Source organism: Cyprinus carpio, chromosome B5 (genome assembly GCF_018340385.1).
Source record: "Cyprinus carpio isolate SPL01 chromosome B5, ASM1834038v1, whole genome shotgun sequence".
Classification (NCBI taxonomy): domain Eukaryota; kingdom Metazoa; phylum Chordata; class Actinopteri; order Cypriniformes; family Cyprinidae; genus Cyprinus; species Cyprinus carpio.
In genome coordinates, this window is record NC_056601.1 from 11,827,899 (window position 1) to 11,840,663 (window position 12,765).

General features: G+C 37.9%; 1 protein-coding gene across 1 annotated transcript in view; it reads right to left on the minus strand.

Moving 5' to 3' along the window:
* Positions 1-6,293: 6,293 nt before the first annotated feature.
* The window catches only part of LOC109090172 (leucine-rich repeat and calponin homology domain-containing protein 2-like), a 78,198-nt gene continuing 71,726 nt past the window's right edge, over positions 6,294-12,765 (minus strand). The window contains exon 21 of the mRNA XM_042724337.1: positions 6,294-7,378. Coding sequence (XP_042580271.1) covers positions 6,975-7,378 — 404 coding nt within the window. The 3' untranslated portion in view covers positions 6,294-6,974. The remainder of the gene's footprint in view (positions 7,379-12,765) is intronic.

A 12,765-nucleotide genomic window follows, 5' to 3' on the forward strand; every position in this document is an offset into this window, starting at 1 on the left:
ATCTGAAGATGAGCTGAGAAAGAAGGTAGACAAAATATCCACATATGATGAAGAGATAAAGCTATTACAGCAGAAAAGAACAGAGTAAACAAGTATACTCACTGTCACTGTTCTCTAATAGAAAGATCCTGATCTTATGAGCCCATATAGTTGCCTTAGAATGGTCTGAATGAATTTAGCTTAACGTTCTCGGATTTTGTTGGATACAGCACCCTCTTGTGTGACTCAGTGTGTGTGTGTGTGTGTGTGAGAGAGAGAGAGAGAGAGAGAGAGACTGCCTAGTGCCCACCTAGTATATAGTTACAATATTTTTCTAAAACAGTACTGTATACACGTCGCACTGCCAAGATAATGAATTCCATTAAAGTTAAAATGAAAATACTTGCGTTTTTGTCTTTAAGTGTGAACAGTTTAACTGGTCGCTCGAGAGTTGTTTGAAAAGGTCTGCTGTTATAAATCAGTGGTGTTATTCCAGCGTTCTCTCTCTCTCTCTCTCTCTCTCTCTCTGTGTGTGTGTGTGTGTGTGTGTGTGTGTGTGTGTGTGTGTGTGTGTGTGTTACGCTCTGTGAATCAGTTAAGCTACCAAGTGTTTACTTCGGTTTACTCTGTTTATTCACTTTTCCCTTATGTGCTGAAATACAGCCAATTTAAGACAGCAAGAAAAAAAACATCGTCTTTCAAATTCTATTTTGAAGTCTTTCAGCTCACAAGTATAAACAATTTCTGTTTTCAGCTTAAAATGTTCCCTTTGGGTTTCATGCTGATGGGAAACATGCTTGCAATAACCTTGTTGATGAGAAATGAATCAGACCACCAGTTGCACAGCTTCTAAAATGTATAGGCTATAGAAGACACCCAAGTTTATAGCATTTATTAATGGACGAAATAATAATAATACACAGTATGTAGTACACATGTAGAATGAGCTCAAATATCTTATGGCATAAATTCAACAATAAGTAGTGAAATTAGCTTGCAGTAACAAACTTTCTCATGATTGTTAAAATGCTACTGTTGAAGTAAACGGGTTCATATCCCATAAACACATCTCTCTCATAAATACAAACTGTATTGGACAAGCCATTTCTCCTGCAGTTCATGCACCCACTCACATAATTAACACATCCCTTCACACCCTCAGTATTTAGACAGGCTCGCAAATCCCCACTACTTAAGAAACCCATCCTTAACCCATCTCTTTTAGAGAACTACAGATCGGTTTCCCTTCTTCCTTTCATTGCAAAAATACTTGACCAAGCTGTTCAACCAAGTATTTGCCTTTTTTTATACAGAACAACCTCCTTGACAGCAACCAGTCTGGTTTCAGAAGTGGACATTTAACCGAGACTGCCTTGCTCTCAGTTGTTGAAGCCCCAAGACTGGCAAGAGCGGATACTAAATCTTCAATACTTATCTTGCTGGATCTGTACGCTGCTTTTGACATAGTTAACCACCAGATCCTCCTGTCAATCCTATTAGCAAATGGAATCTCAGGAACCGCACTCCAGTGGTTTGAGTCTTACCTCTGTTGTTGAAATTCTAATTCAATAATTTTTAGAGACTGAGAATGAAAAACCAAACAGAGTTTCGTCTTTGTATTGCTTTAATTCTCTGCAGAAAATGACCTGGTTTACACACAGCTTGAGTCTGTGTGCAAAGAGATAACACACAGACTTACAGCCCACTTTTTATAGTATGTAAAAAGATACATTGAAGGACAGATTAGGACCTTTGAGCCAATCATGTTGCTCAGTGAACATCACCCCATAACACATGCACATCTCATGCACATTACATTGTAGATGTCTGGTTACTGTCAAAACTGCCCGTCCCTGGTACACAGTTTCCCCTTAAATGTTGTCTTTCAACCTAAAGCAGTTATGTGCACAAGTTACATAAAATAACTCAATGTCCCTATGGACTATATATACTACCTTGATCATTGTATGTTAAAAAAGTTACTTCAAGTGAGATAAATTGCAATCAATGCGAAATTAACAAAACAAAAAAATTTCCGTAACACTCCTCCCTTTCGATCATTATTGATCACTTATATTGATTAAATGTAGATAAATTTGTGAACACATTACCCTTATAGTTTACATCAATCGTGTAAATTCACTAGGATTTAAAACACCATTACTCTCATAAGGGTGAAAAAAAGCATTTGCATTTTTTTTTTTTTATGGAACATAGTCATTCCTAACATATAAGCAAGCTATAAAGAAAACAATAACTCTTATATTTGATTATATGTAAAATCTTAGTGTGAAACAGAAGAAACTTTCTTAACTTTCCTTCCAATTTCATCATCTCTTAACACGGACAATGACCTGCTTTAGACCCTATTTATTCTACAGTATGTAATGCTTACTAACTACTCTTCCTCTGTAGAGCTGCTGCAGGTGTCAGATTTTAGTGTCTCATTGTCTTCATCATTTTCATCAGAAGCACTCACATTATTCTTACTTTCACACAAGACATTGTACATTACCATCTGATGAACTACTGAAGATTTCATGGTTGAATTTACAGTTCTTCTAATCATTCCCACTACACAAGGCCACATACACAGCAAAAATAAAATCATGGCCAGTGCTGAGACAGCAATTAACCCAATATATTCTTCTTTCTGCCATAAACCCATAAACCAATTTCATCCCCCGTCATCATTGGTATTTACTTCTCTAGCTGTCATCCTGTGAATTGCATTAGTCATGTTTTGAATACAGTTCCCACAAGTACACACACCCCTGCCAGGAGATGCGGTGAGCTGGTCCAGAAAGGTCTTGCAGTGCAGTCAGCCTCGGTCCTCGTAGTTTCTTCTTGATGCCTTCATTGTCAGGTACATGGGCAGCTATTGTGGTAGGCCGCTGTGTGTAAAAAAGATGTTAAGCAGACAGCTCATGCACATGTTTCTTGTTGCGTCACTTGTCCAGTTGGTCGTGGAAGTTCGCTGCAGTGGTCGGATAGGTTTCCTAACAGCTTAAGTCCCTCGCTGTCATCCGTTGGCCAAATTTGTTTTTTATTTATTTCTTTTTTGTGTTTTTGCTGTGTTGTTCAGCTCCCATACACCACTGTATGTTTGTTCACCTAAGTCAGTCAGACTTCCCCCTTGGCGCGGGGCAGCTGGTCAATCACTTTACTGGTCTATAGCCCTCTGATGGCACTGGAACCTTCCTGCAGTGACTTGCGTGCACCCGTGTAGCTCTCTCTGCCACTTTCACCGCTATGTGTTATCAGCAAGACCTGATATCATGCAAGACTCCTTCCGCTGGCTTGGGCAGAGTGTCCTTGACCTGCTGAGATATCTGAGAGAGAACAAGAGACAACTATCGACAGTAGTTTAGCATGTCATCTTCACACAAGGCTGTAGAGGACAGTGGTTGTTGTTCTGGTCCTACTCCATTGGAAGTTGGCCAGCCAAACAAAATTTCAAATGGCCTCAAGTTAAACTTCGTTCTTTTTCTCATTCACATATACATTAACACAATGGGGAGTGCTTTTACCCAAGACAATCCTGTCTGCTCACAACACTTCATTAATTTGTTCTTTAATGTCACACCTGACTGATGGCTTCATTTGCAAAAGGTGTGCTATTGTCACTCAAACATTATATTATCAAATCGCTGATTTGGAAGTGGGTGTGCCGCTTGAGGCATCATTTGCCCTCTGTGCACTTTGCTTGTGGCACAGATCATACATTATTGACAATACCTGTCCGCAAAGTAAGTGAATCCTTTTGTGAACCAATATTAATTTAGCAAATCAAACATTCCCCCTTTACTCATGTGATCTAGGCCATGTACAAGTTTTGCATAGTGTTGGAAAAAGTGTTTTGTCAGACATGGTTTGTCTTCAGTACTCGGCCAAAGATAGTTTTTTCAGTTTGCACTCTGCCTTCACCCTTTGTTTCTTCTCCTTTGCTGTGGCAAAAGCTTGCATGGCTGTAACAGAATCAGAAGAGAGTGTGAATGAGTCACTGTTAACTGTTACACAGGTGAAAGAAGGTTCTGTTCTCATAGCTGCATCCTTAACCGTGGTATCAGCTCGTTTGTTACCCAAGGACACAAAATCATCACTTTTGGAATGTGTGACGCATTTGCAGATAGCAACTGACTTTGGTAGCAAAATTGCTTCTAAAAATGCTGATATTTTTCATCAGACTTTAGCAATTTCCTGTGTTTCCACAATGCCCCAAAATCATGACAAACCCCAAAAGAGTAACAAGAATTTGTGTAAAATGGTAACTGTTTGTCCTTCAGCAATTTTGCAAGCCTCCGTCAATGCTACTAATTCAGCCGCTTCCGCAGAGCAATGCGCGGGGAGCGCTCCAGATTTTACTGTTGCATATGCAGTGATTATGGCTTAAATTGCTCTGATTTTGCCAATTGTTTGGGTCTCTAGATGCTGAACCATCAATGAATAGAATTAAGTCAGCATTTTCTAAGGGGGTTTCTTTTAAACAGACCTGTTCAAATGTGGCAACACAATCATGTTCTTCCCATCCTGCTTCGTAGGGAGCAGTGTACCTGGATTTAACACCGTGCATCTTTTAATTGTGATGTTTGGCATTTCAAACATAATTGCATTGTACCAGAGCCATCTGACAGTTGACAAATGGGATGTTTTCTGTTCCAACAGGATCACAGAGACTATGCGTGGCACGAGCAGTCGCATCAGAGTACCCCACAATTTCCCTTGAAGTTAATTTAGCTTTTTCTGCAGATGCAACAGCTCTCAGGCATTTTGGCAAGCCTGCCACTAACGGATCGAGCTTACTCGAAAAATAGTCCACAGGTCTCCCCCATGATCCTGTAACAGAACAGAAGTCATGAAACTCATTCTCTCATCAACAGTTTGTACAAAATTTCTCTCTGGGTCTGGGAGTCCCAGCGTTGGTTATGTTGGTAGCAGTAATATATTCTTAAATGCTTTCTCTGCTTCTGGAATCCATGTCAGTTTGTCATGGGGTTGCAAGCCCTTCCCATGAGCCAAAGCGCTAAGGGGCGATTCTTTGATAACATAATTTGGAATGAACGTTCGACAATGCCCAAAAATGACATTAGTTGCTTTTTTGTGACAGGTTTTGGAATCTTTTGTGATGATGACCTAAAAATGTCACCTCCCTTTTTACAAACTGCAGTATTGACAAACTGGCTTATGACCCTCAGCAGTCAAAAGTTTTAAAAGTTTGACAGTATCTTGTTTGCATGTTTCTTTATCTTTTTAACAGGGAAAATAGGGGTACGCACAGGAGAATTTTCACAGGGCACAATTACCCCAGATGCTCTTAACGACCGATAATCAGATTTTGGAGTGATTTGAACTGGTTCACAATTTTTTTTTTTTTTTTTTTTTTTTTTTTAAACCAGCCCCAAGTCAAATTTGGACGAAGCCCAAAGTGTTTTAGGGACTTCTTTAAGAGCTTGGTTACTCTGTACTTCCTCTGCTGAGAGAAAGTAGTGATCTGTCATTGCGTCATCAATCACACAGACTGTGCGTACAGCTTTAACAGTAGGCCCGTGCAAACACATTAGGTATGCAGACAGTGTTGGATTGTATTCAACATTATCCTCTCCAACATTATCGTCTCCACCCAATTCACATGAAAAATACACATTTTACAACTAAACCAATGTCTTCCCAATGTTCATTATTCTTTCTGGACAACACAACATGTGGAATCAACATCAAAATACAATTGCTGTTTCTCAAAGCAACAGCGCATCTGTTTTCTGTCCAGATGAACCATTTCAGGTATATCATGTCTATACATGAAACCCTTTTTGTTCAAAAAACTTAATCTTTTCCAATTATATATGTTCTGAGCAATGTTAATCAGAGAATGGCATTATTCAGAATTAGGTGAAACTGTCTTTTGCAGCATTGACAAGCTTTTCACATAATTCATCATCTTTCAGTTTCCACTGGTAAATATACAACTGCGATTGTTGGATTGTGGCTAAAGTTTGAATTTGGCACTGGGCTACTTCCCAGTTTGCACATGAAATCTCTTCCTAACAAATTTTGAGGGCAGTTTTCGACAGTAGAAAACAATGTTTAAAGTTCATGCCATTCTAATCCTCACATCTCAGTGGTACAGTGAAATTTTAACCAGATGCAGAAGTAGACCAAACTAAATTTCCACTTAATTTTGGAATTGGATCTATTTCATCCATTCTAATTACTAAATTGCCAGCCCTTTCAACTCTATTAATGGATCTATTTCATTCATTCTTTTTTTTGTGTTGTTATTTATTTGGTTTAGACTTTTTTTGGGTTTTTTTATGTCGAGAGAAGATTTATCATTTTCTAATCTTCCAGTGTGATCATGTATTAAAGCAAGCATTTTCGTTGCATTGAGCATAAACATGAGCAAGCATACTTTCTTCATTGCAGTGAGCTTTAGAGAAAATGTGTGTGTGTGTTTCATACTTATCTGTTTGGGCTGTGTGGTTTGGTGGACTTTGTTCCCAACTCCACCCTCATTCTCCAGCTTCTGCTGTGAAAGTCTCTGTTGTCATTCTGCCTCAGCTTTCTCTGGTCCAGCCGCTGTTTGTTTGATCAAATGTGGACAGTGAAATTTTCCAATGTCCCCTCTTCACCAGTAAAAGCAAACATCTGGATCAATCTGAGACAGTCTTTGTCCTCTGCATCTTCTGCATGATTTTGGTGGTGTTCACTCTGACTGGAAAGTCAGTCTTGATCTATTGACACAGTGTTTCCACTGCTTGACGATATGCTTCGTTGTCGGCATGATTCCAGTCTGCATTCTTCCTTTGAGCATTGCCAATAGGGAAATGTGGTCTTATCTTGTGCCAGTCTGTTGCCCCCAGTTTGAGCATAAGTGAATGTTTCAGTTCATGCATGGTAGGGCTGAATTCTTGACAAAACATGTCCAAATCCTTTGCAAACTTTTCTCCAGAGTCTTTGGGGTGAGGCAAGTGTGTCATAGCCTCTTTCAAGTCCTTCTAGTTCCATGGTCGAGAGACCATCACAGTTCCGTTTGGCTCAGCCACTTGAATCATGGGGAAAGCTCTGACGTGCTCTCCTTTTTCCTCCAGTTTCTTCTCGTTCAGGCTGTCCGGCTGCAGTGTCACTCTCTCATGAGCTTTAGATCTGGTGCTGACTCCGGTCATGGAGTATTTCATCGTTCCGACGACGTCGCTGGTGGCAGAGCAGACGGTCTGGACAATGATGATGCTGTCGAAGTTGTGCTTGTCTTTCGTCGGGCAGCAAGGACTGCAGTGCAGATGCAGTTGCGCTGTATGATGGAGGCAGCGGAGGTGGCTGAATCTGGTGATGCTGTGGCATTTGTCGATAGGGGTGAAGCCAGGAGTCCAGATCAATGTCCACTTTGGCACACTGCAAATGTCTAAGGGAATAAAGAGAAGAATTCTGAGTAGTATGATCTATTCTTTTATCTTCACATGCTACAGAACTATAATTTTTAGTTCATTCCTAAATGGCATTGAAATTAATTTTTTTAGCGTTCTGCTGCTTCATGCCTGTGATTTAAAAAAGTAAAATAAAAATTTGTCTTTTTGTTTGTTTTTCCACTTTTTATATTCTCTTAATTTGTTTTCACATTTTCCCAAGCTCTCTTTTAAACTGTTCAGGGCTGTTATGCTAAAGGTACCTTTTTTTTTTTTTTTGGAAAACCATGATTCTCAACCCAGGGTATGACTTCCATAATTATTTTCCCATATTTATTTTTCATGTCATTGTAAATCGGACTGTCCAAATCATTAAGATCGATCTTAGATTTGACATTCCCAGACCCCATTTTTGCAATCCAAGACTTTACCTGGAACGCGTCCTCTTTCCCTCACACGTAGTCGTCACTACCGTGTGGCTTCGCACTTATGATCAAAAGTATTGATTTTAGATTACCCGTCTTGCTTCCTTGCAAGACGGTCCTGCTTACTCGCAGACCTATTTTCGCTTACCTGCGAAACCTGGTTTCACGTACTTGTGAAACGGGGTGGCTTGGACTTGCATCAATGGAGGTTTTAGGCCAGTAAAGTCTGGGAATACCAGATCTTTATTTGCCAAATTAAAATCCCAATTTGTAAATTTTCAAGGTTATTGCAATTTCAAAATCAGTCTCACTGTAACACGCGTTTTCTGATCTGTTCTGATCTGAACCAGCAGTGAAGGTCCACAAGTCCTCAGACGTCAGTCCCCGCTTCCCTAAACCATTTTGGGGTTTAGGGCTAAACCCTTTGTGGGCTTAGGGTGATCAGCTAACTAACGTCCTCAGGTCCCAGACGATTAGCTGTGGTATCCCATCCTCGTCACCAAGATTGTCGTGGAAATTCAAATTCAAAAACAATTTGTAGAGACTGAGAATGAAAAACCAAACAGAGTTTTGTCTTTGTTTTGCTTTAATTTTCTGCAGAAAATGATCTGGTTTACACACAGCTTGAGTCTGTGTGCAAAGAGATAACACACAGACTTACAGCCCACTTTTTATAGTATGTAAAAAGATACATTGAAGGACAGATAAGGACATTTGAGCCAATCATGTTGCTCAGTGCACATCACCCCATAACACATGCACATCTCATGCACATTACATTGTAGATGTCTGGTTACTGTCAAAACTGCCCGTCCCTGGTACACAGTTTCCCCTTAAATGTTGTTTTTCAACCTAAATTAGTTACGCGCATAAGTTACATAAAATAACTCAATGTCCCTATGGACTATATATACTACCATGGTCATTGTATGTTAAAAAAATTACTTCAATGAGATAAATTGCAATCAATGCCAAATTAACAAAACTAAAAAATTTCCATAACACCTCTCAGATAGGTTCTTCAAGGTATCTTGAAGAGGTGAGGTGTCCAAATCGCAACATCTAACTACTGGGGTGCCTCAGGGCTCAGTTCGTCGACCACTTCTCTTCTCTGTCTAAATTGCATCATTAGGTTCTGTCATTCAGAAACATGGCTTTTCATACCACTGCTATGCTGATGACACTCTACTCTAACTCTCATTCCATCCTGATGATCAGAGGATAGCTGCTCGCATCTCAGCTTGTCTAACAGACATTTCTTGCTGGCAGTGCCGGCCTGAAGGGTTGTGGGGCCCTAGGCGAGATAAAAAAATTTGAGCCCACTGGTGTAAAAACAGTGAGAAGAAAGCACAAAAAAGACAATTTCAATATTTAAGTGTATACATTTTTGTTACCTGTAACATATTCAACGTAATACATTTGTAAAAATATTTAATCAGATTTAAATAAGTTTGCAAGTACTGCAAAGTATTGTAAAATATTGCAAATGAAAGTGCAAGTGTGTTTGAGAAATTAAACTAAATAGATACACTTGAAACACAAATAATTAAAATATAATAAAAATAAATGATACATTAAATAAAATAAAATACAAATAAATTCTATATTTAAAAATATATATATAAGGGTATAGATTGGACATGACACAGAATCTGGAGTTATATTAACTATTTTTATGTATGTAAGCAAACATGTTAATTGTGCTTCCATTCTGGTAAAAATAACTTTTAGCACTTTTTAACTGAGAAATTTTGCTTTGGCTGTTCAAGGGTTCAAGGGTACAGATTGCTTAGATCTTTACTTTGCGTGACTTCTTGGCTGCAAAATCATCAATCACCTCATCATATGACACAGTCAGTGCAAGGAGTGCAATCCAGTATGTTATCCTCGTTTGGAGTGGCCTCTATAATTTGGGAATCAGATGGATGGGATTAAGAAGACTGAAGTTTCACCTTAGGATCAGCCCTTAAATATACAATAACAGAAATTATTGGACAATGTAATGATTGATTTCAATGCAGTAATGTATCTACAATGTTGTATAATATAAAATGAATACAACCAGTGTATTATATCAGAGTGCCAACTGAATAAAAATATATTCTTTACAAGGAGTGCTATGAATAATTCCAGATGTAGCAGCATCAAATGTCACTGCAGCTGTAGGTAGACTGAGAAATTTCAGCATAGACCCTAGTACATAAATAAAGCCAGAAAACACTAATTTAAAAATTAAAGTATATAAATATGACACATACAAATAAAGCATGAATCAAAAGCATTTTTGTAAATGCATAACATACAAATATGCATAAATAACTAGAAATGCAGGAGACATTTTAGCCTTTTTTTTTTTAAAGAATTTTTGATTATCAAAACTTTGCATTAGATATTGGACAGTTTGGAAAGAGGAGGAGACCTTTTTTTAGCATGAATTAGTGGGATGGATTATTAGTTGAGTATTTAATGAAACATGCTGAATGTGGCCTAATTTTCTCTCACATATCACACAAGCATGTCTGTGATCATGGGCATAATCACATTTATTAAATCAAGTCTTAATACTACACTAATAAATAATTTATTATGTATAGCGAAACATACCTTTACACTGAGCTTGCTTTTCTTCCTTTGCTTTTCTCTTCTTCCTTTTATCGGCTCCGGAAAGATACTGTTTGGATGCCATTTCATTTCAAATTAAAATAGCATCAATGTGCATTGCATACATTAGAAAGAAATACATCGATTAAAAATAGCAACCAGACTTATGACGTTATATTACTTAAGACTTATTTAAGAAAATTTTTCGAGTATATATCGAAAGCAATTTAGAGAGATACGTGGCTATGTGGAATATGTGTAGGAATACCTTACGACATTCTAGTTTCCCCAATAGCCTATTGCGGGCAGTGTTATGCTAAATAGAGTGTGGTGCTGCTGTGTATGCTTCTAATCTTTTTTTCCGCTTTTATTTATACAGTTGTTTTTGTATTTATTATTGTTTTGAGCTATTTGTCATGTATGAATTATTCAGAGTTATTCTTTTAATAAAATATGTTTTTTTTTTTCTCACCGTCATTGTAAATTGTATCGTGTTTAATCGAGTCTGTGCATTACAGAAGTGTTGGAAGTGTGAATTGTGCATTCGTATTACACATGGAAAGAGAGAGAGAAAAAAAAATCTTATAATGACACAGAGAAGTGTATGCTGACTGCGTTTAGCGGATATTCTCCAAAATGGCACTGCGGTGATGCTGAGAAACACAAAGGAGACGAATTGTTGAATAAAGTCATTATTTTTGTTTTCTTCGTGTACAAAAAGTATTTTCGTTGCTTCATAAGGTTATGGTTGAACCACTGATGGCAGATGGACTATTCTGATGATGTCTTTCATACTTTACTGGACCTTGACGGTGTAATTTACTTGGCAGTCAATGGGACAGTCACAAGCCTCCCGGTTTTCATCCAAAATATCTTAAATTGTGTTCCAAAGATGATTTAAGCTTTTACGGGTTCGGAACGACATGGGGGTAAGTGATTAATGACAACATTTTCATTTTGGGGTGGAGTATCCCTTTAATGTTTGCCTACAAAACCACCACTGGCTCTGCACTCCTTTACCTAAATTCATTACTTCAGACTTATGTGCCCTCTAGAAGCTTGCGTTCTGCAAGTGAAAATTGCTTTATTGTGCCATCCCAAAGAGGCACAAAATCACTTTCACAGACTTTTAAATTAAATGTTGCCCTTCTGGTGGAATGACCGGCCCAACTCAATCCAAACAGCTAAATCCTTGGCCATCTTCAAGAATCGGCTAAAAACAAATCTTTTCCATCTTTATTCTTTTTCTGTTTTCTTTTTATTTACTATACAATTAACAAAAGCAAAAAAAAGGCCTCTAACACTAGCCTGCTCTATTCTATCGGTTTTCTTTTTATTTACTATATAATAATAAAAAAAACTTGCTACATGTACTGCATTAAGCTAACTGGGACTTATGGCACTTGCATATCATTGCTCTTTTGTTGTTTTTGATTGCTTCCATTGTCCTAATTTGTAAGTCACTTTGGATAAAAGTGTCTGCTAAATGACTAAATGTATATGTAACAAGGATTTGAATGACTCATTCAAGTTATTTTGCTACACTGACTTTACCTCAAAATAATGAGATCTGCAAACAAGTTAACAGTGTCTGCTAATGTTTTTTTCACAGGTGCAACTGGTGAGCACAACCCTTCCTTCCTGACCCCCTGTCTTGGATGATTCTCTGGAAAAGAGACAATAGCTTTCCTTGGAAAAGGATTCACAGTACATTAACAATGAAGTGGATGTCGAGTGGTCACATCTCATACCACATATCTTTGCTTGATAATTTTATGTATTGCTTATCAGAGTTTGACACTTAGAGGGTGTCTGTATTTTCTTCTCCTGTCATAAAGAATTATGTTCCTGCAATGAAGAAGCACAAAGCAAATGATCAGGACTCAACAAAACACTGTAAAAGGTCTGTTTATTCCAGTATTTTGAAATGTTTTGGCTGGTTTCCTTTTTAAGGAAACATTTGAATGTGTTGAAACATAGACTATACATGAATAATAATGGTATGATCCAGACATGCATTCCAGTTGTCATACAAAAACATTTATACATACAATACGCACTGCGTAGGAGGCATCCCCTGTCTATTACTTTTTAATCAACACATCTTTTTACAAACTGAACAGTTTCTCATCAACATGAATAAGAATAAGAGCTGACGAGTGATTATTTCAAAGCTTTGCCAAGATTGAGCTTGATGGGTAAGAAAAAAAAAACAAAAACATAAGAATGGCTTTCATTATAATAGCATACTCCTCTCATTGTACAGTGTGAATGTGCATACTCCATATGAGCTGTCTGCTTGTTTCCTGCAATAAGTGTCATGAAACCAGTTTCATTCCCAATTTCACTGGTCAATTTGA